Raw genomic sequence first — 27,666 nt, forward strand, 5'->3', positions numbered from 1 at the left:
TCAAGAATAACTTTGTTTTATTAGCATGACTGGCGAAAACAAATAGGGTAGAACAGTTCAAGAAAGGGCACCGATAGTGCCTTGTTTTAGGTCCCAAATTTCTTCTTTTTGATGGGTGGTGGAAGTTGAGCGATGATGTCATCCAGGGGCCGTTCTACTGCCACAAGTGTTCTTTCATCCAAAAGATCCATGAAGAGTAGAGGCTGTGGAGAGATGAGAATGACTCTACCAGGAGTTGGGCTCCAGGGCTAGTCCTGAATACAGGGCCTAGAGGCTGCAGGGACGTAAATCTGACAATCCTTCCAGTCCTAGGACTCCGAACAGCTGAAAAGGTCCATGGGGACTCTTAACTGAGTTCACTCATAGAAGATTTCAGCAAGATTTTTCATGTTTCTCTGTACAGAAAATCTAATTTCTTAGAACTAATGTTAACTGAGGGCTTTCGAGCCAAAATTCTGGACAAATGGCAAGTTACAAATGCACCAAGAAGCATATCATACTTGAATAATTCACAGACACCCCCCTTAAAAAGTGCACACAGACACCTGAGAAAATGTTCCTGGGTGCCCAAGGAACTCCAATCTGAGAAGCATAAATCTAGAACTTCCGAGGTGGCACAAATAGCTGGACTGTCATAAGCTCAACGGATATTTGTTTTATATACAGTGAAAAGCCTAGCCCAGAAAAGAAAGTCATAATCAAGTCAATGACTTCCACTTGCTGTAAATTATCTTATGGAACATTCTCCAACCAGAAGTCTAATTTAAAAGCCAGCTTTAACAGAAAACCCCCCTGAGCTCCAACCTCTTTTCTCACTACCTATGTATCTCATTCTGGTGAAGTATCACGTGCCTGCCTCCAAGCTACTAAAGCAAGAGCAATGAAATACAGACACAAGTGATACACACCCTTGGAAAGGTCACTTGTCTCCCAAAACTAGGTCCTCTGGATGAAAAACGAAGGTGACATTTTGACAGCTTATTACATTTTGATAATATCACAAGGAGTCAACTGTCCAGAGTATTATGCAAGATGTTTTACCTTATATATCTTAGAAATTTTAAAGGCATGGGCTGTGCGCCTCCTGATGACATCTGATTCATTTGTGGGAGGAAGTGGATTGTACAGTAAGGTTTTGTCATTTGGAAGAGGCTAAAAAGACAAAGATATACTGTTTAAGTCGTTATTTTTATTGCGCTTATACAGAACAAAGGACTCTAGTGATTTTTCAGGCAAACACTATCTTCCAGCCATCACAGCATACATTCAGTACCTCCCTGACTCTCCCCACTTCAGGAAGAGAGCTGTGCTGCAGAGGGCAGAATGAGGCAAAAAGGGCTCAGCACTCTGCCGGCAAGATCAAACTGCCCAGCTGGGGCTTCTGGCCAGTCTTGTCAGTAACACTTGGTGTGACAGAAACAAAGTAGCATGTGCAGGAGCTTAGCCCATGCAGCCTCTGCTTTCTAGATTCTCCCCCAATCAGATCACAGACTGGCCAAGTAACTAAAGTTCTCCCCGGGAGAAACCACAACAAAACCACCCCCACTGATGTCACTGACACCTCAAGAGATGGCCTCTGGTCAAGCAAGTGATATTTCATCCCTGACTTCCTTGGGAAATAGCTCTGCCCAGCAAGAGGAAGTGATGGACTTATCACCAACACTTGGGAAAAAAATATGGTCCGATCTGGACTGAATTACAAAGAGGCAAGCAAGTGGGAGGGGCCCTTCCTGTATCACTAAAGTGCAGAAGGCAATTGTCAGCGGGCTTTGCTTCCCACACTCAGAGGACGCAGGGCCCATGAGAAGAGTTCCAGTGACACATCACCACGCACAGCTCTCTTAGAGCCATCTGCTGCTTTCTCCATGTTCCTTCCACCCCCACCTTCACAGACACACCAAAACACTGTGTGTGTGTTACTTCTAATTTAAGCTCAAAGGGCATTACAGGCATGGCCACAGCTCACTGCACTCCTAGGAAAGAAAGTGCCTGCCCAGAAAAGACATATTGATTAGCAGTGAATCCAAACAGCGGCTTGCAGAGGATGGACTCTAGAACTGAAAATATGCTCATATCCCACCTAAATCACAGCCCTGAAGAATGAAATTTTCCAAGCTGGACTTTTTTTTAAGAACTTAAAACCAACAACTCCTCAAGCCTGCACATAGTGTCAATATATGCAGCCAAGGGGGCATGTGTGGTCAAAACCACAGTCTGTATCTTTGATGAAACCACATTATTCAGTCACTCAGGGTACAAAGGTGGAAGTGTTTCAGCCAAATCAATGATCTTCCCCCATGAGGGTCACCTTCTGAACATTGACCCAATCACTTTCCTACTTAAGTTTATGTGCTCACAGACAAAACAGAGAAGTGGTCAAATCAGCAGAAGGCAGTACACAAAGGCCCACTCCGTCCCTGGGAGCCTAAAGAATGTGGGAACACAAATGAGGAATTCGCAGAACAAAAAGCTCCTCTCCTCCAAAGTGTTAAGCAGGAAAACTTAATTCTGATTCTCCTTCCTCTAACTTATTGTACGTCTTGCTTTTAGAACTTGAAGATTCTTAAGATTCAGTGAGAGCATGGGTGATAGTGGCAAAGAACTCACCAACGACTTGTCAATGATGCAGAACATGTAGGCATCATGGAGAAGAATGTGCATTGGTCTCTTGGGATGAAAACTGATGTGTGTGATGGGAGTATCCCTTTGGAGCCAAAGGTGATGAAACCCCTGCTTCTGGACAGTTCGGCTCCACTCTGTATACTGTTTGTCTGGGATGCTATATTCAAATACCTGAGGAAGGACATGATACAGAGGAAATGCTGGCTGGTACCCAGAAAGATCGGAAAGGCACCCCTCATTCCCAACCAGAAAATACCTACACGAACCTTGAATGTATCATATTCAGGTTTTTGCTTTCTCACTACTTTTTTAAATCAAAAAATTTAAGGTAAATTACAGAATAAGTGAAACAGCATGGAAAGGTTGATAATGAAAAGTTGCCCTGCAATCTTGACATTTGTTTCCCCCAAGCCCAAAGTAGCCTGCTATTTCTTATTTTCAACTTTTCAGAGATATTTTATGCATATAAGACACACCATCCTGTATTTTGCTTTTCCCTTTAGCATTGTATCACGGAGACTGACTCATGTTAGTAGAGATCACTCACGCCCCCTTTGAAGAACATGTAATAATCCCCTCACTGTGCCATGATTTACTTGTCTAGTCTGTTCAATGAACATTTAGGTTATTTCTAATCTCGGACTACTACAAACAAGGCTGCAATGATCATCTCTGTATAATGTCCATCTGCACAACTGAAAGCACATTATCTGTAGGAAGAACTTACAGACTCGGAACTTCTGAACCCAAGATTATGTGCATTAAAAATGTTTTTAGATATTGCCAACATGTCCTCTTAAGAAGTCATACTATGTAATTTATACAATGTGTGAAATGCTGTTTCCCCTTACTCTCACACCCCTGTATATTATCAACTCTATTGATCTTTGCTAATCTAACAGGTACAAAAAACTTTCCACCAGTTTTAACGACCGATGCACTTACGGGACCAACTGCCAGTTAAAGGCATTAGGTGGACATTATCACTATGTGTGACAAAGACAAGGATGTGGCTTCACTAATCTCTGAGTCTTTAGTAAAAGGACACAGATCTATGAAACTGAAGTGAGAGATTTAATTTTTTAAATAGAATGTATATGTGTGTGAATGTGTGAGTGTAAAAACTGCTAATCAACCCTGACCAGTATAGCTCAGTTGGGTGGACCTCATCACACAAAGCAAAAGGTCGCTGGTTCCATCCCCAGCCAAGGCACATGCCTGAGTTGCAGGTTCAGTCCCCAGTTGGGGCGTGTATGAGATGCAACAAATGATGTTTCTCACATTGACATTTTTCTCCCCCTCTTTCTCCCTCCCTTCCCCTCTCTCTAAAAATAAATAAATAAAATCTTCAAAAAACCCACAAAACTGCTAATCAAAGTAGCAAGCATCATTTGCCTAGCAAGCTACTTAAATGTGCTTCTTGAATCCCATTTAATCTCTCCAGTGAGGAAGGTACTATCATGCCCATTTTACAGATGAAGATACATTACACACTGAAGTACTGATAATTTCAGTGTTTTCTGCAGCTCAGGTATTTTAAAGCTCTTCTCCTTATAATTACAATCTTCTTACAACTTGGCATGGAAAAAATCGGTAGACTAAGCACTAATTTTGGCTGCTATTAGATACCTGATTTCCTCTCTGGCAAAAGTGAAGGTTGATTATATGATCTTTTAGTCACTTTCAACTCTCAAAATCTTATTCCATCCCATACTTAGTCTCACACCTGAGTCCAGTCATCTCCAGTCTAAAAACAACCAGTAAAGCAAGTACTTCAAAATTCTTCCCCTTCTTATACCTCTTTATTTTAGAATCTCAGTGCTGCACCATTCCACTGTGCCCTATCAAGCCCACGGAGATCACTGGCCTATGACTGGCCCACACTAGTCATGGAAGCTTTATTTCACACAGCAGAAAACTACCTTTATGTCATCCACTACTTTCAAAGAAAGGGACTTCCAAAATTGTCATTACCTCGTCTTCTAAGTTACCATCCAGCAAAAAGGAATTAGGAAACACTGGAATCTCTTACCTGCTGGTCAGAATGAGCAATGACAAGGTTGTTGGTATTGGGGGCGATGGCCATGGCAGTCACAGGGAAGTTGTAAGCAGGAACTGTGCAGTGAAGCTGGGAAGAAATAACAGAAATGAGGCAACTCCATGTGATACTGTCCCCCAGGAAAGATGGGGTGTTCCAAGTCAATTGTTTTTAAACAGTATTCCTTGGAACTCAAAGGGTTCTATAGAAGTTCCCATATATGCCAGGCCATTTCTCCAAACCTAACCTTTAATTTCATTAAAAAAAAAAATAAATGTGTAACTGCTTACGAAACTGACAGCCTTTGCAGAGAACTTCAGAGTAAAGCTCTGTGATTTGTGAACTGAACATAAACATGTCATTAAACAGGGAATTCACAGCTCTACACTGGGTTTAAAAGAAATCAGTGCCTAGGCATGGACGTCCACATGCAGTTGCAAGGGATGTGCACCACGCCACGGGAACATTTGTAAATGCCAGGCAAGCCTCAAGGAGCAAGCAGCACATGCTCTCGCCACAAGGTAAGTTGTGTAGTTAACAGGCAAATCCATTAAATACAGCACTCTGATACTGTTTTAGAAACTTCTAATGCTTATTGCAAGTTTTGGATAGTTCTTATCTGACTTTTATGATGAAGAGGAGGACTTGCAAGAGACCATTAGTGATTCAATGTGTAAATGATGATATCATTACTGATTCATGAAAAATGCCTTCCTGCTATTCCTTTGCCTGTTTAATTTAGAAAATACGTTGAGATTACAAGACAGTCTATTAAGGAAATTGTCACTACCTGTAACTCTTCACCTTGGTAAATCAGAACTTCTCCTCTCCAAAATACAGAAATAACCTGGATGTGGATTCATCGGCCATAAATCCTTAATCTCAAATTTCTGTGCACGAGTGGTTTCACTGTTCCTATTGACTGATTTCAATATGACAGATTATAGCTTTCAGTTCCAAACAAGTAAAAGAAGAAAAATTCTTGGTTTAAAAAAAAAAAAAGCCTAGTAATTTTCTGGGTCATACCAACTGGCCTTGAGCCTTATAACCACAGGGCTAACTTCCTCCTTTTGCCACAACCAAACCCAAAGCTCACCTTTAAACGTTTTAGGCTGTAGACATGGACTCCAGCACTGGTGCCTGATGCAGCCAACCAACTGCCATCTGGACTAACTGCCAAAAGACACATGGACTCCACTGTCCCTGTGAGGGCAAAAAAGTTAGGTTTGCATCCGTGTCCACAGCCAGCCCTGCCTTGAAGATGATGGCAAAAGTGAGACTCTCGGTTTTAAATTACTAATAGGATAATTTTGTGATCATTTTGCAAATAAGTTCTAGATAAGTCAATCTATTTCCATTTAACTAACCATTCTGCACATAAAGAGGAGCCAGAGAGATACACATGAAAACATTACTTGCCCAGGCCTCAGTGAGACACTGCCCACTACAGGAATGAAGGATCAGGGTAGCAGCTGCTACTAAACTCCATAATTGTTTCAAAATCCTTTCCTATTAGATAGTTTTTAATCAAAGTTATGGACAAATGGCCTATTCAACAGGCTTGAAGCAAACCTTAAGTTGACTGAGTGCCTGCCGTACATCTAGCACTAAGGGAACACGGGCACATACAAGCCATCTTTGTCATCAAAAGATTTTACACCAATCTGGCAACGTGAAGACTCACGTGGGGTAAAAATGCGACAGTGATGCTATGTGCCGAATTATGTGCTGCATTTAACACTCCTAAACCATAAACTTTCACACAAGACATAAGCCAGATGCTAAAGGATGAGGGAGGTAAGCAGAAAAGGACAAAGCACAATGTGAGCTAAGTGACAAGGACTGACATACAGGTGTTGGGGTTGTAAAGAAACCAGCCTGACTCTAAGGGGGAAGTGAAATGAGAGAGAAATAAAATTATATATATAATGCAGGGTCTAATACTAAGGGATGCTAAATGTAAGATAAAGGGTCTAAGTTTTATAATAAAAACATGTACAGGTAACTCAATAAAAACTGGCAGTTTACTTTATCTTATTACTAACTTGTGGGTTTCTCTTCCTGTATGCTTCTGAAGCAGCTTATGAATGGTCAGAGTTTAAGTCGAAAGACTTGACTTTCCACGCTGACGGAATCTAAATGACAGTGAAGCTGCTATAATCCAGGGTGAGGGAGAAGGGAAAAGGCTCATACCCAAAGTACCCAAAAAACTACCAGCTAAGCTGGGCAGTAAGTCCTCAACAATTAGCAAGTTAGCTAACCATTCATTCATTCAGGCACACTCATGTTCACATAAAACATGGAAAAATGGTCACGAACATTATATGACAGGTAATGAAACTGTATGTGTAAGTTCATCTTTATAAAATGCTTATGAACAAACACATGTTGGAAATGTACAAAAATATTAACAGTAGTTATTTCTGGGTGTCAGTATTACAGATGCTTTTAACTTTCTTCTTGCTCTGTTAACAAAAACCCTAGGAAGGGTGATGAAACTTCTCTGGCCCCAAATTAGGAATCAAAAGCCCAGTGAGAAAAGAGTAGGTGTGAGGAACATTTCAGACCTCATCAATGTTTTCATTTGCCAGATGTCTCCTCCTACTTTAAATTGCAAACATGTGAGTGAATGTACATTTGCGGGGTGGAGAAGAGTTATTAGTGAACACTCGACAATGAATAAGGTTTAAAAGGAAAAAAAAAATACATCGAAGACAGACAACTCTCTGTTGTGGCCAGTTACCAAGTTCCTACCTGACTGAGCCTGAAAAGTATGCAGGTGCTTGAAGCTTCCTTCCAACAGCCGAATGACATGTAAAGATCCTTGATTTGAAGCCACAAAGAGCTTTGTTGAATCTTCAGAAAACAAAATCTGAACAGCAGAGCGAAGAAACGCTGGCATTTTGGAAACCTTGGGGTGAACCAGTAGTAAAAACAAGTAAGAGAGAGAAGAAAGAGAAGTGAGACCTAGAGGCCATCAAAAATAATCACAGCCAGGCTTCAATTACATGAACACTTCCAGTCCCTACAGAAGCCCACTGACCAAGGGCCTGGAACGCTGACATACCTATTGAAACCTCTCCACTCCCTCCTTCATCTCTTCAAAAGCCTGAACTTCACTGCCACTTCCTGGCATTTCCCTACTCCTCCAAAAACAAAAGCAAATCAAAGTGGAAAGAAAAGGCTTTTTTTGTAATAGCTGTCTCCAAATAGCTTTCACTGAGCAAGGATTCATATCCAGTACACCCTCACTTCACACAAAAATATAAATTTTCTTCCTGTTCAACCAGACATTGGGCTTAATCACTTACCCTTTGGAGGCTTATGTTGTCATTTTCATAATGCAACCGACACAGAAAAAACCGTGAAGCTGTAGAATAGGCAATCCAACTTCCACATGGGGAGATACAGCTGCAAATAATATTCTCAGGACCCTGGCAATGTTAGGAATCAGGATGAATGTTCAAGTAAAGCTTCATACAACAAGGTTCACTGTGACATGAACCCCTGAGCTGCCATCACTCTGGACAGATTCACAAACACCTGCGCATAATTCTAACAGTCATTCGCTGTGCCACTGTGATTCTTTCGGAAGTGGAGCACCCAAATTGGTGTGGCTTCAGTTTCCAAGAACAGAGGTCTATGAACACTGTAAACTAATCTAAGCCTTGTGTACCTCACAGATAGCCTCTACTAACCCTAACTTCAGAAACCTGAGCAGAATTTAATGCAGGGAAGCTCTGGAAGCAAGGTGACTTGAAGAACTAATTTTGTTTGGTATATGACAACCTACTTTAAAAACCTCTAATAAATAGTAAGTGGTCCTGGCCAGGTGGCTTAGGAGGTTGGGAGTATCGTCCCTACATCAAAAGGTTGTGGGTCCAATGCCTGGTCAGGGAGCGTACAAGAGGCAACCAATTGATACTTCTCTCTCTCTGTCCCTTCCTCTCTCTAAAACCAATAAACATATCCTCAGGTGAATGTTAACAAACAAAAAATAGTAAGTGAAAAATATGCAGAACAAAGGAAAAGTTTAATATAACACTTTTATAACTAAAAAACTCAAGAAGTATATCTAAATGTATGTAAATATGTATACATACACATACAAATACTTTCTCACACAAAGATCTAGGATATATATATAACTAATCAATTAACAATTATTTTAAAGGAGACTAGAATTAAGAATTAAAGAGGTAGAAAAGGATTTAAACTATCGATGTTGTTTGAATGCTTTACAGTAAGACTATATTCACGTATCTGTGTAATAAAGATTTTTTAAAGGATACAAAGAAGGATGTATGTTTCCATTATTGTCAAAAGAATGGATATATGCACAAACAGAATTTTTTTTCTAGAAGGATATATAAGAAACTATTGGTAATGATCACCTCTGCAGAGTGGGACCAGGGATTTGGGGTAAGAGGAGGACTCACTTTTCATTGCACACTATTCTGTATCATTTTAATTTTTAAAAAAGCATCTTCCATAATAAAAAAATTAAAACCAATTTCCTGTATTCAACCAATAAATTTTGAACGTCCAACTTAAAAATGTCAGGAAATCTAGTTCTGTTCACATAGTATTTCATTCAAATTATTTTAGACTTTATAGTTAGTCGTGTTAACTAAAGTAATCCTCAAAATTCAGAATGAGAAAAATGCTGTGGGTTTCAGACCATGAACACACACAGTTGAACTTCCTTACCTTTGTCTTGAGGTGCAGTAAATGATCTGCATCTTTAGAGAGTGGAAGGGTATCCCCATGCTTTCCTAGAATAAGAAATTTCCCTGAGGTTTTTCTTCTCAAAGAAAGGTTATTTGTATATACATTTTTTCTTCTCAAAAGGCATTCCTGAAGTGTCGCAGGTTCGATTCCCAGTCAGGGTACATGCCTGGGTTGCAGGCCATGACCCCCAGCAACCGCACATTGATGTCTCTCTCTCTCTTTCTCCCCCTCCCTTCCCTCTCTAAAATAAGTAAATAAATAAATAAAATCTTAAAAAAAAAAGTCATTCCTGGGTAGAATGGAATCTCTACCAGTGAGAAATCAGAAAAATGTCTCAGGAAGCCCACTGTTTTCCGGGGGCATACAAAGAGGAAAGCAGCGAACAGTTTCTTAGCTTCTATTCGGGTGCCCTGGCTATGACCTATGGTATACCTCACTAACTCGCTGAAGTTCTGCCCCACAGCCAGGCTGGAAGTAGAATTTGTGTGGCCTCAATCTCATATGCTCATTTGGAACCTAAATCCAGCATAAACTAACCCGATATAAAACAACAAAACCCAAACATTTCCTATAAGGAGATACAAATGGCCACTAGGCTGTCACCCCAGTAAGACCCATGTGACCTTTTTCATGCAGAGTTGTCACTAACCAACACTAAATCCTGTCATTTCTCAACATCCTGTTTTTACCTCAGTCAAGCCAGGGCAAACAATGATCCCACAACCCTTCCATCCACTACATCCTGCACCTCCACTATCGCCCTCTCTACAGTTCAGAACTGTCACTTTAACAGCTGATCCAGCATCCTGCTGAGGATTCTAACACCCTGAAGAACTCCTCTGCTCCATCTAGTGGATGGAAAAGCTATGAGCTCCAACGGACACAGAAAAATTTTTTCCATAAGCACAGAGTATCAACTGTAATTCTAATTTCTGGTTTCTCTCTCCAGTTTTCTTACTGGAAAAAACTTGCTCCCATCTTACCTGTTGCAACTGTAGATCCCAATCGCCAGAGATCCAAGTGATGAGAAAACTGGAAGAGGAGAAGCTGCTTCTTTTTTGAACAGGAAATGAGACGTCGCTGTACCCAAGAATTGAAAGCGGTAAGCAGGCCAGGATCATATAGTGCCTCAGTACTAGATTTAGCAGCAACGTCTATTGTACTTTTTTTTACTGTTGAAATCCATTTGCTTGATAAATATTTCCTACACACTATCATATGCCAGGCACTGTCCTAAGGTCTAAGGACACACTGGTAAATGAAAACATACCTACTGTTCTCGAGCTTGTAGTCTGAAGGGTTGACAGAGAATTAACAGGCAATTACACTAAGTGTGCTAAGAGCTTTAACATGCCTGCGCACGGTATGGAACAAAAAAGCATATGGATATCTACTCTAGCCTCCTGAGGGTAAAGAGAGGAGCCCAGATGAGGTTTCACTGGTTAAGTCTACTCAGGCAGAAGTAGGGAAAGACATTCCAAGGAGAGAAAATGGCATGTGAAACAGCTGAAAGGTAAAAGAGCATTAGAGGGAATTAAATGAATCTTTCTGAATGGCTAGACTGGGTGAGTGCTGCAAGGCTGTGAGAGAGGTAGGGCCAGGACCAGATCAAGCCAAGTTTCATGAGCTGTGCTAAGGAATTAGGTTTTTATGCTGAAGGAAACAGGGGCCAACCAAAGGCTTTTAAGTATGAAGTGATGAACCCAAGTTGGTTTTTCAACTGATCAGTGGAGAATAGGCTGGAATAATACAAATGTAAATAAAGGTCATTACCAAGCTACTGTAAAGACATCCATATACAAAAAGACAGTAATCCAAATAAGGACAATGGCAGTGTAAATAGAGGGAAATAGCTAGATTCAAGAGAGAATGAGCCCTGGCCGGTATGACTCAGTTGGTTGGGCATCTTCCCATAAACCGACAGGCTACGGGGTTCAATTCCCAGTCAGGAAGCATGCCTAGGTTGCGGGTTTGGTCCCTGTTCGAGGTGTGTGCAGAGGCAGCCTATGGATATTTCTCTCCTTCTGTCCCTCCTAGAGACTGAGGCCCTGGCCAGGTTGCTCAGTTGGTTAGAGTGTCGTCTGAATATGTCAAGGTTGTGGGTTCATCAAAGTTGTGGGGTCTGGTCACAGCACATACTAGAAGCAACTGATGAATGCACAAATGAGTGGAACAACAAACTGATGTTTCTTTCTCTCCCCCCCTTTCTCTAAAATCAATATATATATATTTTTTAAAGAAGATGAGGAGGTAGACTCAGGAAGGTTTATTGGTTGAATGGAATGTAGAAGCAGGTAGTGGGGAAAGATGTCCATTTACCTACAAATGAACATTAGAACCCTGAACTTTCCTCCTCCCGCCCAGAATAATAAAGAGCCTAAAGTTAAAAACAAACTCCCCAATAACCACCACTTTCTAAAGGAGGGAATCTGAACTGGGAGCGCTACTGTAACTTTCTTGGCCCCATAAATGTCTCTAAGAGGCCTGCCTCAGAAACAGAAGGATGAAGGAAGGTATGAATGAAGTCACAGATTTGCTCAGGAACTGTGAGCTGTGCTCAGTCTGCGGGGCAGGGGAATGGAGAATTGAGGGGACAGTGGGGGCTGGGGGTGATACTTACATGGGGGAAAGTGATTTTTCGGAGAGCAGCATCATAATTCTTTACCTCCACTTTCTCCATGAGAGGACGAATGACCAAGTGGGTGTCAGTGCCTGGGCAAAAGGAAAGAGAAGACAGAATTAGAAAATGTCCCGCATGAAGACAGCCGGAGCTGGGCAGAGTCAGGAAGCAGCCTGGCCAAGAGCAGAACGCACCTCCAGATATCAGTGCTGTCGGGCTGTGGGCCACGGTTCGCACGTCGTGAGTGTGATGCTGGAATGGCTTTGTCCGCACCCACTGCTTCTCACTGCTGTTGGAAGTCACAGAGACCAGCTGAAAATGGAATACTGTCCCCTCGGCTGTGCCCACCACGATACTGTCTTCTTGCTGAGAAATTAAATCATCAGGGAGGTACATTTGAGCAAAACAGGGCCCAATTTGAAGAATATTTCCTGAAGTTGTCTGTCTGGGCAGCTTAGGGGAAAACTTATGGCCAGAATCAGAAGGTAGGTTATAGGGGTCTTTTTCTTCTGGAAGCTACTAACATTACCAACACCCCTCATTGAACAAGCTCCCTCAAAGATAACAATGCACCCCTACTGACAAAACATTATGCACCTCAAATAGGAAGGTGTTTTCCTATACACAAACTAGACCTAATTATGAATTCAACAAAAAAGATAAAACAACTAGAAATAAATTTAACAAACATGTGCTAGGCCTATATAAGAAAAAAACCCAAGTCCTTCTAAAGGATGTAAAAGATAACCTAAACAGAGAAATCCATACCATATTCTTGAATAAGAATATTTAACATAATAAAGATATTGATGATCACTAAGGAAATTTATAAGTTTCACATAACACTATAAAAATACTACCAGTCAGCCCTGGCTGGTATAGCTCAGTGGATTGAGTGCAAGCCTGTGAACCAAAGAGTCACTGGTTCGATTCCCAGTCAGGGTATATGCCTAGGTTGCAGGCCAGGTCCCCAGTTGGGGGTGTGCTAGAAGGCAATCGACTGATGTTTCCCTTGCACATCAATGCTTTTTCTCTCCCCCTCTCTCTCCCTCCCTTCTCCTCTCTCCCTGAAAATAAATAAAATCTTAAAAAAAAAAAAACCCAGAAATGAGAAAAAAAAAACCCTAAAAAACAAAACAAAACAAACCCAATCAAGAATAGTAATGAAAATATATAGTCAAAGAAAGATTTGGAAGCAGGTTCTCAAACAGATACATGTACACAGCAGCATTATTCACAAGAGCCAAAATATGGACACCACTCAAATGTCCATCAACAGATAAATAAGCTCAATGAGGTGTACATACACAATGAAATCTCATTCGGTCGTAAGGAGGAACGAAATTCTGATAATGCTCTGACATAGATGAACTTTGAAAATAATATGCTAAGTAAAATAACACAGGCACAGAAGAACAAATATTACACAATTCCATTTATGAGGTACCCAGAACAGGCAAATTCACAGGGACAGAAAGTAGAATGCAGGTAACCAGGGGCTGGGAGAGGGGAGGAATAAGGAGTTATTCTTTAATGCGTAGAGTTTCTGTGCGGGGTGATGAAAGAGTTCTGAAAATGGAGAGATGACAGACACACAACACTCTGAATGTACTTAATGCCACTGAACTACACACTTAAAAATAGTTAAAATGGCAAAATTTTACCACAATAAAAAAATTTAATGTAAATAAAGTATTGAGAATATAGGGGAAAAAATTGCAAAACAGGTAGTCAAAAGACTGAAGTTTGAAAATCCCTGAAGTTCATTCTCATCTTTTTAAAGATGAAGAGAAAGTGGGCTGAGGAGGGGAAGTAGCCTGATCAGTATAAAAGACCCGGGGTCCCTGGTCCCCAGTTTAAGGCTTTCTCTTGCCAGTATGCTGAACACTGTGATTTGTTAGTTTTAAAAGGTCTTAGTTTACTTTAATTCCTCTATATTCTCAAAACCATTTTCACTTTAATTCATTTTTTGAAATACATATAACTTTGAGCAAGACAAAAAAAGATAGGATGTTTGATAGAAAAGTAAGAAAAATTAAGAACCAGCCCTGGCTGGTGTGGCTCAGTGGATCGAGCACCAGCCTGCACACCAAAGGGTCACCAGTTAGATTCCCACTCTAGGGCACATTGCCTGGGGTGCGGGCCGGGTCCCCAGGAGGGGGCACATGAGAGCAACCACACATGGATGTTTCTCTCTCTTTCTCTCTCCCTTCCCCTGTCTAAAAATAAATAAATAAAATCTTAAAAAAAAAAAAGGGGGGGACCCCAAATCAAGCAGTTAATCAATGAAACAGCCTAAAGACTGGGTTGACCAGTCAAGAGGTATGAGATGTCTGAATATGTCTGAGCATGCAGCTGCCATCAATTACCCACTTACTGTTCCAGAAACTTTGTATGTGTCATATCATCTTTAATCCTTCAATACCTTGCAAAATTAAGCATCACTTGCTCTATCAGGAGAAACTGAATAAGACTTTGAAATGAGCATTCAAAATTCAAAGTACCAGTGTCCTGTTTACTGAGCCCTTTGATTGTCTGGAAGCTGTTTCACAACTCTGCCAATTGTAGAAAATTGGGGGTGATGATTCTTTTGCACAGAAATGCAAAAACTTTTGCCTGGTGAAATGCAACTGAGTATCACCTTGTGGACAGTTTCAGCATTCCTGATGACCTCATATATATATCTGTGTTCTTCAAATTCTCCTTTGAAGTGCTTGTACCATCTTACCAGTTCTCTCAGTTAATGAGTTACAGAACATCCCTGATGCATTTCCAGTCCATGTTTGTATGAGTCATCCCTTTACCCATTTTCCTATCATTTAACAGCCCTTTATACAGATAAGGAAACTGGTACTTTGAGAGGTTTAGACACATGACAAGGACACATGGCTCTCTGCCTCCAAAGCCTTTGCTCTGGATACACCACAACTGCTCAACCTTGTGCCACCTCGTGCCAGCTCTCCTTGAGGTCACCTGCAGGCACATGATGGTGAAGAAGGAAAGTGTACCAGAAGGACAGCACATGAGGTGGCCCAGACCAGCCTCTCCCTCACCTCCTCTAAGGTTACTAATTGAAATCCATTCACTCAAGCCGAAAGTGGAGACACTGAGCAGCTTAGGAACCTACACACTCTCTCCCACCTCCAACTAAACAGTTCATTTAGTTTACCGGAAAAATAAAAAATGTGGCAGTTTGTTCAAAGTCCCACCTACAGAGAGGCACTGGGAAGGCAGGTCTCCCTCACTCCACAGCCTCTTTCCCTGAGGTGGAGCCACAAAGGAACTGAAAAGGAAACATAAGAGCGTTCTTAGAGTGAAGCAGGAACGAAGCAAGGGAAAAGCAGTACTGGACGTGGTTGTGTGTGCCCTAATTTCAGAGTGACTGCTTCACACAGAGAAAAAAAAATCTCAGGACTGACCTACAAAGGAAAGCAAAGCTCCCTGCAATGCCCTGCAGGAATCAGTACTCCTGTACTTAGGATGAAAGACATCTAAAAAGAACAAAGACTGGGTGTCTGCCACTGTTCACATTTTAGTCAATGAAAATACAATAAAAAGAAAACTAAAAATAATCAGCTGTTCTGGCAAGAGTGTAGTGGAGAAAAGTAATTAGGATCAGTTTCAAAGGAGATGTGGAAACAATAACGCCAATACCACTGCACTCTGAGACGCGGTACCTCGCACTTCACAAGCACTACCCATTTAATCTTCCCCCCAACTCTGTACGTGTTACTAGCATCCCTGCTTTCACAGAAAAGAGCCGAGGCTCAGGAAGAAGTTACCTGCCCAAGGAAGATACACAGTGTTTGAGTGGTACAGCTGGGAGTCAAATTCAAGTCTGCCCACTCGAGTCTGTGATAAGCATTACCGAGGGGTGGCATCTGTACAGCTGCATGTTTTCTATTGAATTTATTAGGGGAATGTTGGTTAATAGAATTATATAGGTTTCAGGTGTACAATACTATAATGCATCATCTGTATATTGTATGTACAACTGCATTTTTCAATTTTAATTCAGTACCACAATTCACTGATTCTCAGGCACGTATTTTACCACATTTTAACAGCTCTCAAATCAGGATATCTTGTATCTGTTCATGCGCAACATCTTCAGGTAAAGAATGAGCACTAAAATTTCAGACAAGTTGCAAAAAGAGTAAAAGAAAGGCTCGGGCCCACAGTGGAGCACCACCACCGACACACGTACAGCTGGAAGGTGTGTGTGGCACGCGTGGACCCCGGCGATTCAATGGAAAAGTGATTCGGAGCCCAACTTTGAATGCAAAGACAGAGTATGAATACCTTAATTACTTCAAGTCAATTATACTTTCCTTTTTATATATGCAAAAGTGATATGACAGAAATTTGAGTCTCAAGGAGCTCTTCAATAAGGAAAACATAAATCCTATGTTTAAAAAGCAGTGTCATTTTATATTATAATTTATATTACATGCTTATCATATAAAATTCATACTTCACTTTTAAAAGTAGCACTATAGCACAGTTTAATTGGTAGTATTTCTCTTTCCCATGATAATAAAAAAAACTATGGCTTATTCTACAATCATTTATATCAAGATTCAATGCCATGTAATAAGATAGGCACAACATGGCAGAAAAAAGATGAGACAGCATAAAACGGTATATAGTACAAATTCAGCCTGTCTCCTGCTGGCCCCCCACAGCTTCACTCTCCATAAGTTATTTACATTTTAAAACCTTTTTAGAAATATTATAGGTATGTGTGTATATGTATCAGGATAATTGCATATACATAACGTATCTAATATATAAATCTGCCCCTTCTTCTCTTTATACACTATTATGTCCTATATTATATACTATTATACTATTCTGTTTCTCTTAACAGTAACTCCTGAAAATTGTAAAATAGCAGTAAATATGCATCGTCCTTGGTCTTTGAAAAAGCATATTTGAGTAAGTACACTTTAAATGATACTAAATTTAATAATTAAATCTTAAGTCTAATAATTCCAAACAATTTGGATCAAGATTATTTTAAAAAGAGAATTTCCCCCACTCATTTCACTTATACTTTTTTAATGGTTTATAGGTAACATCTAAATGTTTCACAGGGCTTTTAACACACATCAAATTGTTCTCATGGAAAACCTATAAAATGGGACAGGAACATTTTATAGGCAAGAAGAGCAAATATGAGCGATCGCTACACTAAAAACTGGATTTTCACACTGAAGATAGCAAGCAATTCTCAGATTAAGATGACAAAGAATAAAGGATCTAGTCAAATCTCAAAACTACTTCTGTACCTCACTGCTGAACTACCCAAACGTTTCTGATCAAGAATTCTGGTTACCAAACGGGAAGAGGAACACCTATTCAGCAAAAATCTGCATAAGTCTATTCAAACAGGAGACAATGAACATTTTCAAAGTCACTATAAAATTATCTTCTAATTTTCCAAGCTAGGAAGCAGAACAATTGTACAGAGAGGAAACAGTGCTTTTCAAGATTTTTCTAGGACACTTGTGCGCTGTCTACAATCAGACCGGATTACCTAGGGGTGGGGAGTGTCCACAGAAAACCTTTCTGCTGCTAGCTAGTCTTTCAGAGAATATTCTCTAACTAGTTGTTAGAAAATAAAAGAGTTCAGGGAAATTACATGGCTTTTCAGATCCATTTCCGTAAACGCATCTCCCTCCAGTACAACACTCAGGATCAGGGACCAGTCAGTGTGTGGGGGGTACCATCCCACGGACTGTACAGGAACCACTCAAAACAGGGACTATACTCACATCGGATACGGCGATGGACTGCACATCAGCATTTGCGATGAGATGACTCTTCATAAGCGTCCCAGTAGCTGAGTCCCAGAACTGCACCTTCCCGGCAGAGTCCACACTTACAACGGTGCCATCGGACAAAAAGGCCACACCCCATATGATACACTTCCGCTTAGACACACCCATATACTGCCTGTCGACGAGCATCTTATGAATAGTGCTCCCTGAAAAATAAGAAAAGCCCACATTTGAATGATAATTATTTCTCCTTCAGTCTGCAAACACTACCTGTGGTAGACATACGTCAAGTCAGCTGCCCAAGCACAAACAGCTGGTAAATACTAGTTACGGTGAACTCAGTTTCTGAGCACCAAAACAGCTGCCTAAGGATGAGAGAGTGGGAGAGGGAAGGGATGGAATGAAAAAGAGACACGAGACCTCCCTTAAAACTAGCCAATTACACACACCCATTACACTTTAATCTTTTCCAAAGCTCCATGGGAAAGAAAGAGAAGAGTGACAATTTAGGGGCATTTACAGGATGGCACTTGACTTAGCAGAGCCCTGAAACCAAGTCCCAGGTCAGCTGTGGGGAAAGCCAAGAAGCCACCTGACCTACACCATGGGATCCTCAGGAAAGTGAGGCATTAATTCCCCAGGTACTCTGGAAACAGAGGTGAAAGTGGGGCTAAAAGGAGGGGCTGGTTAAAAGTAAGGTTAAGAAACTTTTAGTTCCTCAGATACCCACCCCCTAAGACGCCAGGCACCTCCCCAAAACCCCACCTCAACGGAAGGCTAGAGACCTACTCTCTGAAGCGGGACATCAGGCAGAATTGAGGGTGGGAATCCTGTATGGAAAGTAGATTACATAAATGTTGGGGGGATAAAAAAAGTTTCCTTCTCCTTAGAATGCTGATGTGCAGGCTTATTATCACTAGGCAGGAGAATTTTTAAAAAGCACACTTCACCCTGGCTGGTGTGGCTCAGTGGATTGAGTGCTGGCCTGCGACTCAAAAGGTTGCCACTGGTTGGATTCCTCATTAGGGCACGTGCCTGGGTTGTGGGCCAGGTCCCCAGCTGGGGGCATGTGAGAGGCAACAGATTGAGGTTTCTCTCACACATCGATGTTTCTCTTCCCCTCTTTCTCTCTCCCTTCTCCTCTCACTAAAGAAAATAAAATCTTTAAAAAAAAGTGTTTAAAAAAGAACATTTCTGGGGAAGATGACCATCATAATAGGAAAGATCCATATAACCCAGTCAGAACCTCACTCAGAGGTTCTTCAAACATTCCAGCCAGACCATTCTTCAGTGAAGCCCATGCGCAATAAGCTCCACTTACGTCGTGATGAGAGCGATCACCAGACACAGGAAAAGCTTTACTATGAAAGGCAGGGGCCAAGCAGACTAAAATACACCCCCCCCCCAAGGAGAAACAGAGGCAGGGTGAAGAACACTGGACAAATACCATAAAGAACGGCCTTAGAAAGAGAAGAGTGAGTATGAAAAAGAAAGAGAATTCTGTAAAAGTCAGGAAACAAACAAAAAAAATTCTGGAAATGAAAAACTCAGTAACAGGGGCCTAGGGGAAAGTGGTGGCGGGAAAATAGGAGACAACTGTATTTGAACAACAATAAAGAAAAACTGTCAAATGATCACGTAAGTGAATATAAAATTATAGAAAAAAGAGAATGAAAAACTCAATAACAGGATTTAAAGATAAAGATGACAAAATCTCCAAGGAAGCAGAGTAAAATATCAGAGACAAAAAATAAGAGGGGAAAAAAGAAGTAAGAAAATTGGAAGAGAAAACATGCAAATAAAATTCCAGAAAGAAAATGGAAGCTCATGCATAAAATAACTACTAGAATGTTCCCTAGAATGGAAAAACATAGATTTTGGGATTTAAAGAACCTACCAAGGCTCTGATATGTTAACAGATCTGCACACCAAGAAACAAAATTGTTAAGTTCTAGAATAGTAAGGACAAAGAGAAGGTCCTAAAAGCTTCTGGGGAGGGGGCATGGGTTGGGAGAGACTCACACAAAAGATCTACTCTCAGAATACACTAGATTTTATAAAAACACGTGAGGCTAGAAGACAGTGGAGCCGTGCCTTCAAAATTCTAAGGGAAAACAATTTCCAACCCAGAATCCTTTCTCATGAACCCTTTTTCAGGATCCACCAAGCAAAAGACTAACCAAGAAAATGAATGACATGGAAACGGGATTCTACCAGTAAGAAAAGCAAAGGGGATCCCTGGAACGGGTGAAAAATCAGAGTTCAAGACCTCACAGTGGTGCAGGAGGCCCAGAAACTGGCTGCACTGGAGCAAGTCAGAAGCTCTGGCCGAGAATCAGTCAAGACGACAAAAGTGGTAGAAAAAACCCCAGATGTATCTGAACCTAATTTATACAACTAAAAGAATGTGGGGAGGAATTAGTGAGACAGATATGTGTGTGTATGCGCGCGCGCGCGTGTGTGTGTGTAGGGAAAGAGAATGAGAGAGTATGAGAGAGATATTAACCAAAAGCATGCAGGATAGTAAAGGTAATTTACTGTGGGGGCACTATTTAGTTTATATTTCATTATCATGAAAACAGTGACTACTCATCTGACCAAAGTAATAACCATACTGGGAAGGTGAGGAAAAAGTGTGCATGTGACAGATGGTAGAAAGAGGGCTAAATGGTGGAAGTCAATAAACAATGGTCTAAAGCTGAAAAATCAAAATATATCAAAATAGGCACACTATGTATAGCACAGAGGTAAGTACCAAAGGAATCAGCTAACAGTTGCAGGTAGATGCCTTTGAGAAGTGGACAAGAGAAAGGAGGGAGCCCTGCTTTTCTGTAACAAGCCTTAAGGAATTCTTTGACTATGTATGCATAACTGGTAACAATAAAAACTTACTCAAGCGTTGAAGAAAAAGAAAAGGAAACAGACCTAATGAGTTTAACCTCATCTTAAATGGGTACAGATACAGCCACTTAGCAAATTGAAGTCAATCTCATCACTGAAAGATTCCGTTAGCAAAGTCTCTAGGCCAAGAGCAGAGAAAGAATGGGATTCTCTACCTTCCTGACTTCACATCTCACCAATTTTGCTACCAAGATCTCATGTTCCTCAGACAGATGCTCACTCTTTCCAGGAACTGGCACAAATAAATAGCTGTTCTATTGATCATTAACATCTTACTGGCTGAGGAAAAATTTTACTGTGAATTCTTTTTTTTTTTAAAGACATGGATTCTTCTTTTTCAAAATCCTCACTGGAGAGTATGTTTATTGATTATAGAGAGTGAGGAAGGGAGGGAGGGAGAGGGAGAGAGGAGGACAGAGGAAAAGAGAGAAGAGAAACATCAAGCAATTGCCTCCCATTCGCACCCTGACCGGGGACTGAACCGGCAACCTCAGTATATGCCTTGACTAGAGATCAAACCCACAACCTCTTGGTGTACAAGGATGATGCTCCAATCAACTGAGCCACCCAGCCAGGGCTATTCTGAACTTTTATGATAAAAAATACAGCAGCCCATGGAAGAACTAAGATTCCTCCCAAAGCAGGATCAGTAAACCAAGAAAGGTCTGAAATTCACAACGAACATCCTAGGAAATTAATGAGATTAAGCCTTGAACGTTCCTGAAAGTATGACAAGGGCTCCAGCTTTTGGGAACCCAGAAATCTGACCAACAAGACCCACATCCCAAATGAAATGAGAAAAACAGTCACCTGATTTGACATCAAACACACTAATGTAGTCTATGGAGCCAGCTGCAATGTGGGTACCAGAGGGATGCCAGCTGAGACTCAGGACGCGACCTTGGGAGTTGAAGAACAAAAAAGAAAGTGACACACACGTAAATATACAGCAAAAGGTAACTGAGTTCTCCTTCCACAGTTATCAATAGGACTCGTGTTCTGCAGTCTCAGCTCTCTCACCACCACACTCGTGTGAAGAACTGTTTCTGTAGCAGATGAGGAACAACTGTGCCCTGGGATCCATAATGAAGTATTGGATACTAACTTTAATCATGTATAAACGGTTGACAGGAGTGTAAATAAGCACAACCTTTTGAAGGGTGATCTGGCAGTAACCTAACAAAATGAAAATGTACATATTTGGCCCAGTAATTATACTGGGAATTAATCACAGAGAAATACTTGCATGGGTACCCAAAAACATGTATATAAAAATATTCACTGCACTACTGGTTGTAGCAGTAAAAAAAAAAAAATTACCACCCATCAGTAGGAATTTGGCTAAATAAACTATGGAGCACCATCAAATGTCATGCCGTGCTGTGCAGACTGGCAGGACCGCCACAGGCGTCTGTGATGTAACGAGTGAACGAGAGCTGCAGACAGGTGCAGGCACTCCCTGCGTGTCTGTCTACGGGGATACACAAAAGTCTAGATGCTCATCCCAAAGCGTTGTCTACGTTGTGAAATGAGATACTTTCTTTTAAAACATATGAAAATTTTAACAAGCACTATATATATGAACACCTCAAGATATTTAAAAGCAACTGAAATATAAATCTGAGTAGCAGAGCATAAATATTACGAGTGGACACAGAGAATACATGGGACAGTTATTATTTTCTCAGTGAGGAATCAGCAAACTATGGCCCTAAGCTCAAATCAGGCCCTCCACCTTCTTTTGAAAAAGAAGGTTTTACGGATAAAACATTACCTGGGCCCGTGGGAAAATATTCCAACCCCAGGGACACAGAAACATAAATACCTGTTAAGGCTATTCACTGCCCCACCAGAAATGACCCTTACTTTTCTGGCGATCAAAATTTCTTTCAAACTGGATCTTGTCTGGGATGATTTGAAATAGTTTCACAGATCCATCCTCACAACCAACCTATTAGGGGAAAGGAGGTAGAAAACACAGAAGATAAGCATTTTATACTTTTAACTAGATGTATACATTATCAAATACATACACTTCTTCCTAAACCCATCACTTGCCCTGAAAAATAGTTGGTGAGAGAGAAGGACTGGCACCAAGAAACTGATAGTGTATTCTTGGCAGCCTTCCTGTCCTAATGAGAAAGCAGGCTAATTAGTGACCTAATTTCTGCACAGGACATAGAATAGAAAAGCAGGATTTCACAGCACATCTCTGCTAGAGACCCACGGCCTAAATAAAAGACCTATTAACTATATAACCTAAACAGAGACTTACCACGATATTGCACAAATTAATGCAAATTAGAAGGGAATCATAGTCTTATCACAGAAAATTAAATCTCTGAAAGCATCACTGTAATATTAATGGGGGATGGGGAGAGTAGTCTTCTAGATCTGTGCCCAAACAATTTTGAGAAACACTGTGGTAAAATGTACTGGCACAGATTAACTGGTGCAAGGACCCGAGAACTTCAAATACACATTAGTGCATTGTGAATCTACAAAAGGATTTAATAAGCTGTATTCTGAAGCACAACTAAACAAAAAAGTCTCTATCGATCTCAATTCCAAAGAACAAAGCTTGGGAAACCAAACTAACCCTCTCTTTTTATAAATAAATGAACAAAGCAGAGCAGAAAGGATGTAAAAGAACGAGAGATTTTTTTTTTAAGATTTTATTTATTTATTTTTAGAGAGGGAAGGGAGGGAGATAGAGAGAGAGAAATATCAATGTGCAGTTGCTGGGGGTTATAGCCTGCATCCCAGGCATGTACCCTGGCTGGGAATCAAACCTGCGACACTTTGGTTCGCAGCCCGCACTCAATCCACTGAGCTACACCAGCCAGGGCGAGAGATTTTTTTTTTAATCGCTTTATCTACCCTCACCTGAGGACATGCTTATTGTTTTCAGAAAGGGGACAGGAAGGGAGAGAAACATCAATATGAGAAACACTGATCCACTGCCTTTCGAATGCACCCTGACCAGGGACCAAATCCACAACCTAGGCATGTGCCCTGACTGGAAATGAACCCACGACCTTGACCTTCCAGTTTACAGGATGATGCTCCAACCAACTGAGCCACAACAGTCAGGGCAAGGACAAGGGATTTTTAATTGGCAGAATCAACTCCAACCTTATATAGGGGTTGCTGGAATCCAGCTCAGACTGGAGTCAGTATGTGCCTTAATATAACTTTAATCTACCATCCTATGAATGCAGGGAAGAAGTTTAAGTGGGCATAAGAGAAATCTTAGCTTAAATGACCAACAGTTGCTTACTGACCAAAAGTTGAGATCCACTGGGGCTGGCAGCCATGCTCCAGATGGGTCCTCCAAAGGCATCCATAGAATACTTGATGTTTAATGCCTGCAAATCATACTCGATAATCTCTCCATTGAGTCCAGCACTGAAGAGTCGCTGTCCTTTTGCCCAACACAGAGCTTCTGTTGCTCGAGACTCATGACCTGGGAAAAACTACAGAAACACCGTAACTTCTCAGCCCACCCACGGATTCACCAGCTATCAGCACTGAGTGGTCACAGACAACATGGTGAAAAACAAAATGCTTCCCTAGAAAAACACAGTGTGGGGTTTTGTGCTACCAGGAGGTCATTTCTACTGACATTTTCATTTTTTTTTTCCAGGTTCACATTTTTCATTATTTCCACAGCTGGTTTTGTTTCTTTTACAAGGACTTGTTCTGCAAAAGCTTTTCAGTAGAACAGAGTTTCTGTCCCATTGTATTTGATTGTATCTAACTTTAAACTTTTGATCAATGTACTATCTTGATTGTGTGATGGTTTCAAAAGGGTATACGTATATTGAAAGCTATCAACATATAAACTTTTAAAATACATGCTGTTTGTTGTGTCAATTTTACCTATAAAAAGCTATTTAAAAAATAAAAACAGACAAACTAATGCAACTCACTCCAGTTTTTCATTCAAGTCTCATTTCTAAGTGCTTTCTTAGCCCTCAAAAAGTTCCATACCTATCAAGGCATTGTTCTCTTATATTTACTTGATGCAAAAGTGACTGGGTAGATATAATTTTTCCTACTTGAATCTGAAAGGGCCAACTTGTGGGTTAAGTGACTTGCCCCAAGTGCCAAAGTCAATGACATGAAGAGAATATTGGTTTCACTATTCCTAGTCCCTATTCTTTCCACTCTAACAGATACAATTTTTTCTTGTGGGAATGATTAACAGCGCTAAGTGATCTTAAATAGTAGCAAATATGGAAAAAGCAGACTAGACTGAATTAATTGTTTAGAAAACAGAGAGAATAAGAGATACTAAATCAGACATGGTTGACTTAATTCATTCAACAAATACTAACTCAGCAGTGGCTTGTACTAGACACTTGCCGAATGTCGGGAATATAGTCATGAACATCACTGACACAGTCCGTTTTCATAAAATTTGAATTTCAGTGAGGAAGAAAGACATTAAACAAATCAACAAACTAGTATATAATTAGTTGTCATAAGTGATGCAACAAGCATGAACCACAGCATGACCTTCACACTACAGAATGGGACCCAGCTGGGGTGACCAGTAATTTTTTTCACTCCTGTTAGTTCTTCAGGGGTCAGCTCAGTAAGTCATCCCTTTTCCAAGATTCCTAAACCCATCTCATCAGAGTACAACATCACTCCACTAAAAGCACGCTTGTGTGTAGCTTTATATAAAACTTATGACAATGTTTGGAAACTGTGTATTCATCCCCCACCCCCCACCCCCATACTTTAAGCTTCTCGATGGCAGGGCTTCTGACATTTGTTTTAATGCCTAATATTTGCTCCTCATTCATTTAGAAACTTTTACGGAGAGCCTACATTCCAAGCACTAGGCTCATCCAAACACTAAATTCATTCATTTACTCATCTATCCATTTATATCATGGTGCCCAGAGCATGTAAGGCACTCAACAAATGTGAATTGAATTAGATGTTGCATCTGAAATGAGTAATCAGTGCCTTTGAAGAAAAATGCTGCAATAACAGCCCTTTGCATACATCCAAAATGGTTTTTACCTAATTTAAAAACTCCTTTACTCTCAATACATAGGCATGTTAGTCTACATTCTCTCAGAGAGATGAACTTGGAAATCCACCTTCCCGCTATCACATCACCAGTGTTTCTGATATGAAAATGTTTCATGAATATTTCTGAATTGCCAACGAAATAGGTACTGATGCCGCCAGCAGGAAATGCTACATTACCAAAGCTGCAATGGTGTGCAGACTGATGTGAATCAATGGTCTCAATAGTTTCTCTTCTTGTGCCCAAAAGAACCAGCAAACCTCAGTTTCTAAGTGACAGTGAGCTGCACCAGTTCCTAGGTAGAATCTTTCTAACCAACATTACACAGACCAAAACTCTGCTTCTCTCATCAAGAAAGTCAGACAAGAAATCGCATGCTACAGATGTTACGTAGTTCAAAACAACTCGAGAGAGAGGGTAGAGTCACTTCCTTTTGACCTCTTTGACTATAGAAGACATAATTTTTGTAGAATTGAACTTAAGAAAATTAACCTCAGAAATACCAAATCAGGCTCCTAAATGACTTACTTTCTCCTGAAAGTAGTTTGCTGACAAGTTATAAATTTCCACAGTACCATCTGTTCTTGAAACAGCCAATCTGTTTGACTGGTTATTGTAAGCCACACAGCGGATCCCTGATGGAACATAATTAAAGAAGCGAACTCGATGGACCTTAAATTCACCCATTCCTAAGGGAGGGAAAAAGAGAGTAATTTTTGTTAAATGTCAACTGCAGAATGCTGTATGTATTGTTCCTTAGTATCACTGCTCTGGATGGAAGACTCCAACAACTATATTTCCCTGAGATTCATTTCTAAGTATCTAAGTAACGATATTTTCATGCCCCACGCAAGACTCTATTACACAATCTCCAGAAGCTCAAGATTCTTCTGCAAAAAAATCTAAAAAGTCAACATACAGAGCATCCTGACAATTGCTGAAGTAGTATGAAAAAGAGGGGTGAGAATCTAAAACTGAGTTTAGAGCAAAAGACTGAAAATAATCTCATTGTCTAATGGGAGCTTGAACTTGAACAAAGGAAGACACATGGAGCTGATCGAGTGTAGTCCAAGTAGAACTAAGATTCTTCTTTTTATCTAGGGTGTGAGGTTTCTCTGAGGGCCAAGAGGAGGGTAAACACCACCACCACCACCACTCTAAAGAAGCAAGAAATGCTGCCCCTAAACCAGTCTCTCAAAGTCAAGTCTGCAGAACTCCTGCATCAAAATTCCCTCGAAAAAAATGGTTGTTAAAAATGTATGATTCGGGTCTTTACTCCACAGCTCTAGAATTCCAATTTCTGGGTGTTGGGGGGAAGTCATTAAGAAACTCCGTTTTAGCAAGCACTTCCACCTAACTCTATTCCATGGTAAGTGCAAATTACAGTCTCAAACTACAGCAGTGAAGGTGGGGTTGATGGGGCAGCCAGAACTAAGAGCTCCTCAAGAAGGAAGCGACAGGACTTGGTTTGGCATCTGTCAACTACCCCTCCCACTCCACCTCCGCTTCCAACAGACGCACTCCGCAACCGTAGGGCCCGGTCCGGTTCACTCCCCAGCTGGCTCCCTTCAAGGTTAGGAAGCCGAGGGCAGAAGAGGTGTGTTGGGCCCGGCCCGGCTAAGTGAGCGTCCGAAGAGCGCGGGAGGTCTCCACCGCCCCTTCCATCTCCGGGGATCTACAGAGAAGCCTCCTCCCGCCCTCGACACTCGGAGCCAGCGAGCTCCAAGGGGCTACAACTTAGGGTACACAGTACCCCCGCCCCGCGAACTGCCCTTTCCTTAGAACCACTTCCCACACACCTCCTCCAACTTACCCGCGGACGGGCGCTAGCTTCTCTCCGCCCCGGCCCCACGTGCGCGCGCGTTCACGTGCTCTGCCCCGGAAGTGCTCGTGGCGCAAAGCCGGAAGTGCGCAGGCAGTGCTC

General features: G+C 41.1%; 1 protein-coding gene across 2 annotated transcripts; it reads right to left on the reverse strand.

Moving 5' to 3' along the window:
* On the reverse strand, positions 1 to 27,616 carry UTP4 (UTP4 small subunit processome component). Of its 2 annotated transcripts, none has more exons than XM_045819061.1 (17): positions 27,556 to 27,616; positions 26,271 to 26,431; positions 23,980 to 24,171; positions 22,562 to 22,646; positions 21,506 to 21,595; positions 17,789 to 18,000; positions 12,206 to 12,377; positions 12,012 to 12,103; positions 10,375 to 10,471; positions 9,371 to 9,435; positions 7,972 to 8,094; positions 7,415 to 7,571; positions 5,757 to 5,863; positions 4,655 to 4,750; positions 2,608 to 2,793; positions 1,042 to 1,152; positions 1 to 203 (listed from the first exon to the last, which is right to left on the reverse strand). In XM_045819061.1, exons 2-17 carry the CDS (start codon positions 26,427 to 26,429, stop codon positions 87 to 89), a joined length of 2,061 nt encoding a protein of 686 aa, XP_045675017.1. In that variant the 5' UTR covers positions 26,430 to 26,431; positions 27,556 to 27,616; the 3' UTR covers positions 1 to 86. The 2 variants fall into 2 exon arrangements, with proteins under 2 accessions (XP_045675017.1, XP_045675014.1); XM_045819058.1 differs by lacking the exon at positions 27,556 to 27,616 and adding an exon at positions 27,264 to 27,488.
* Between the last annotated feature and the right edge of the window lie 50 nt (positions 27,617 to 27,666).

Source organism: Phyllostomus hastatus, unplaced genomic scaffold, assembly GCF_019186645.2.
Source record: "Phyllostomus hastatus isolate PE091 unplaced genomic scaffold, TTU_PhHast_1.1 phas_scaffold_345, whole genome shotgun sequence".
In the NCBI taxonomy this organism is placed as follows: domain Eukaryota; kingdom Metazoa; phylum Chordata; class Mammalia; order Chiroptera; family Phyllostomidae; genus Phyllostomus; species Phyllostomus hastatus.

Excerpts from the sequence above, each read along its gene's own strand:
- UTP4 (XM_045819061.1), bottom strand. The coding sequence starts at position 26,429 with ATGGGTGAATTTAAGGTCCATCGAGTTCGCTTCTTTAATTATGTTCCA. Across the intron at positions 10,472-12,011 it reads GAAAAATCACTTTCCCCCAT|CGACGTCTCATTTCCTGTTC; the intron begins GTAAGTATCACC and ends TCTTGGGTACAG. Across the intron at positions 2,794-4,654 it reads TTGCTCATTCTGACCAGCAG|GTATTTGAATATAGCATCCC; the intron begins GTAAGAGATTCC and ends GTCCTTCCTCAG.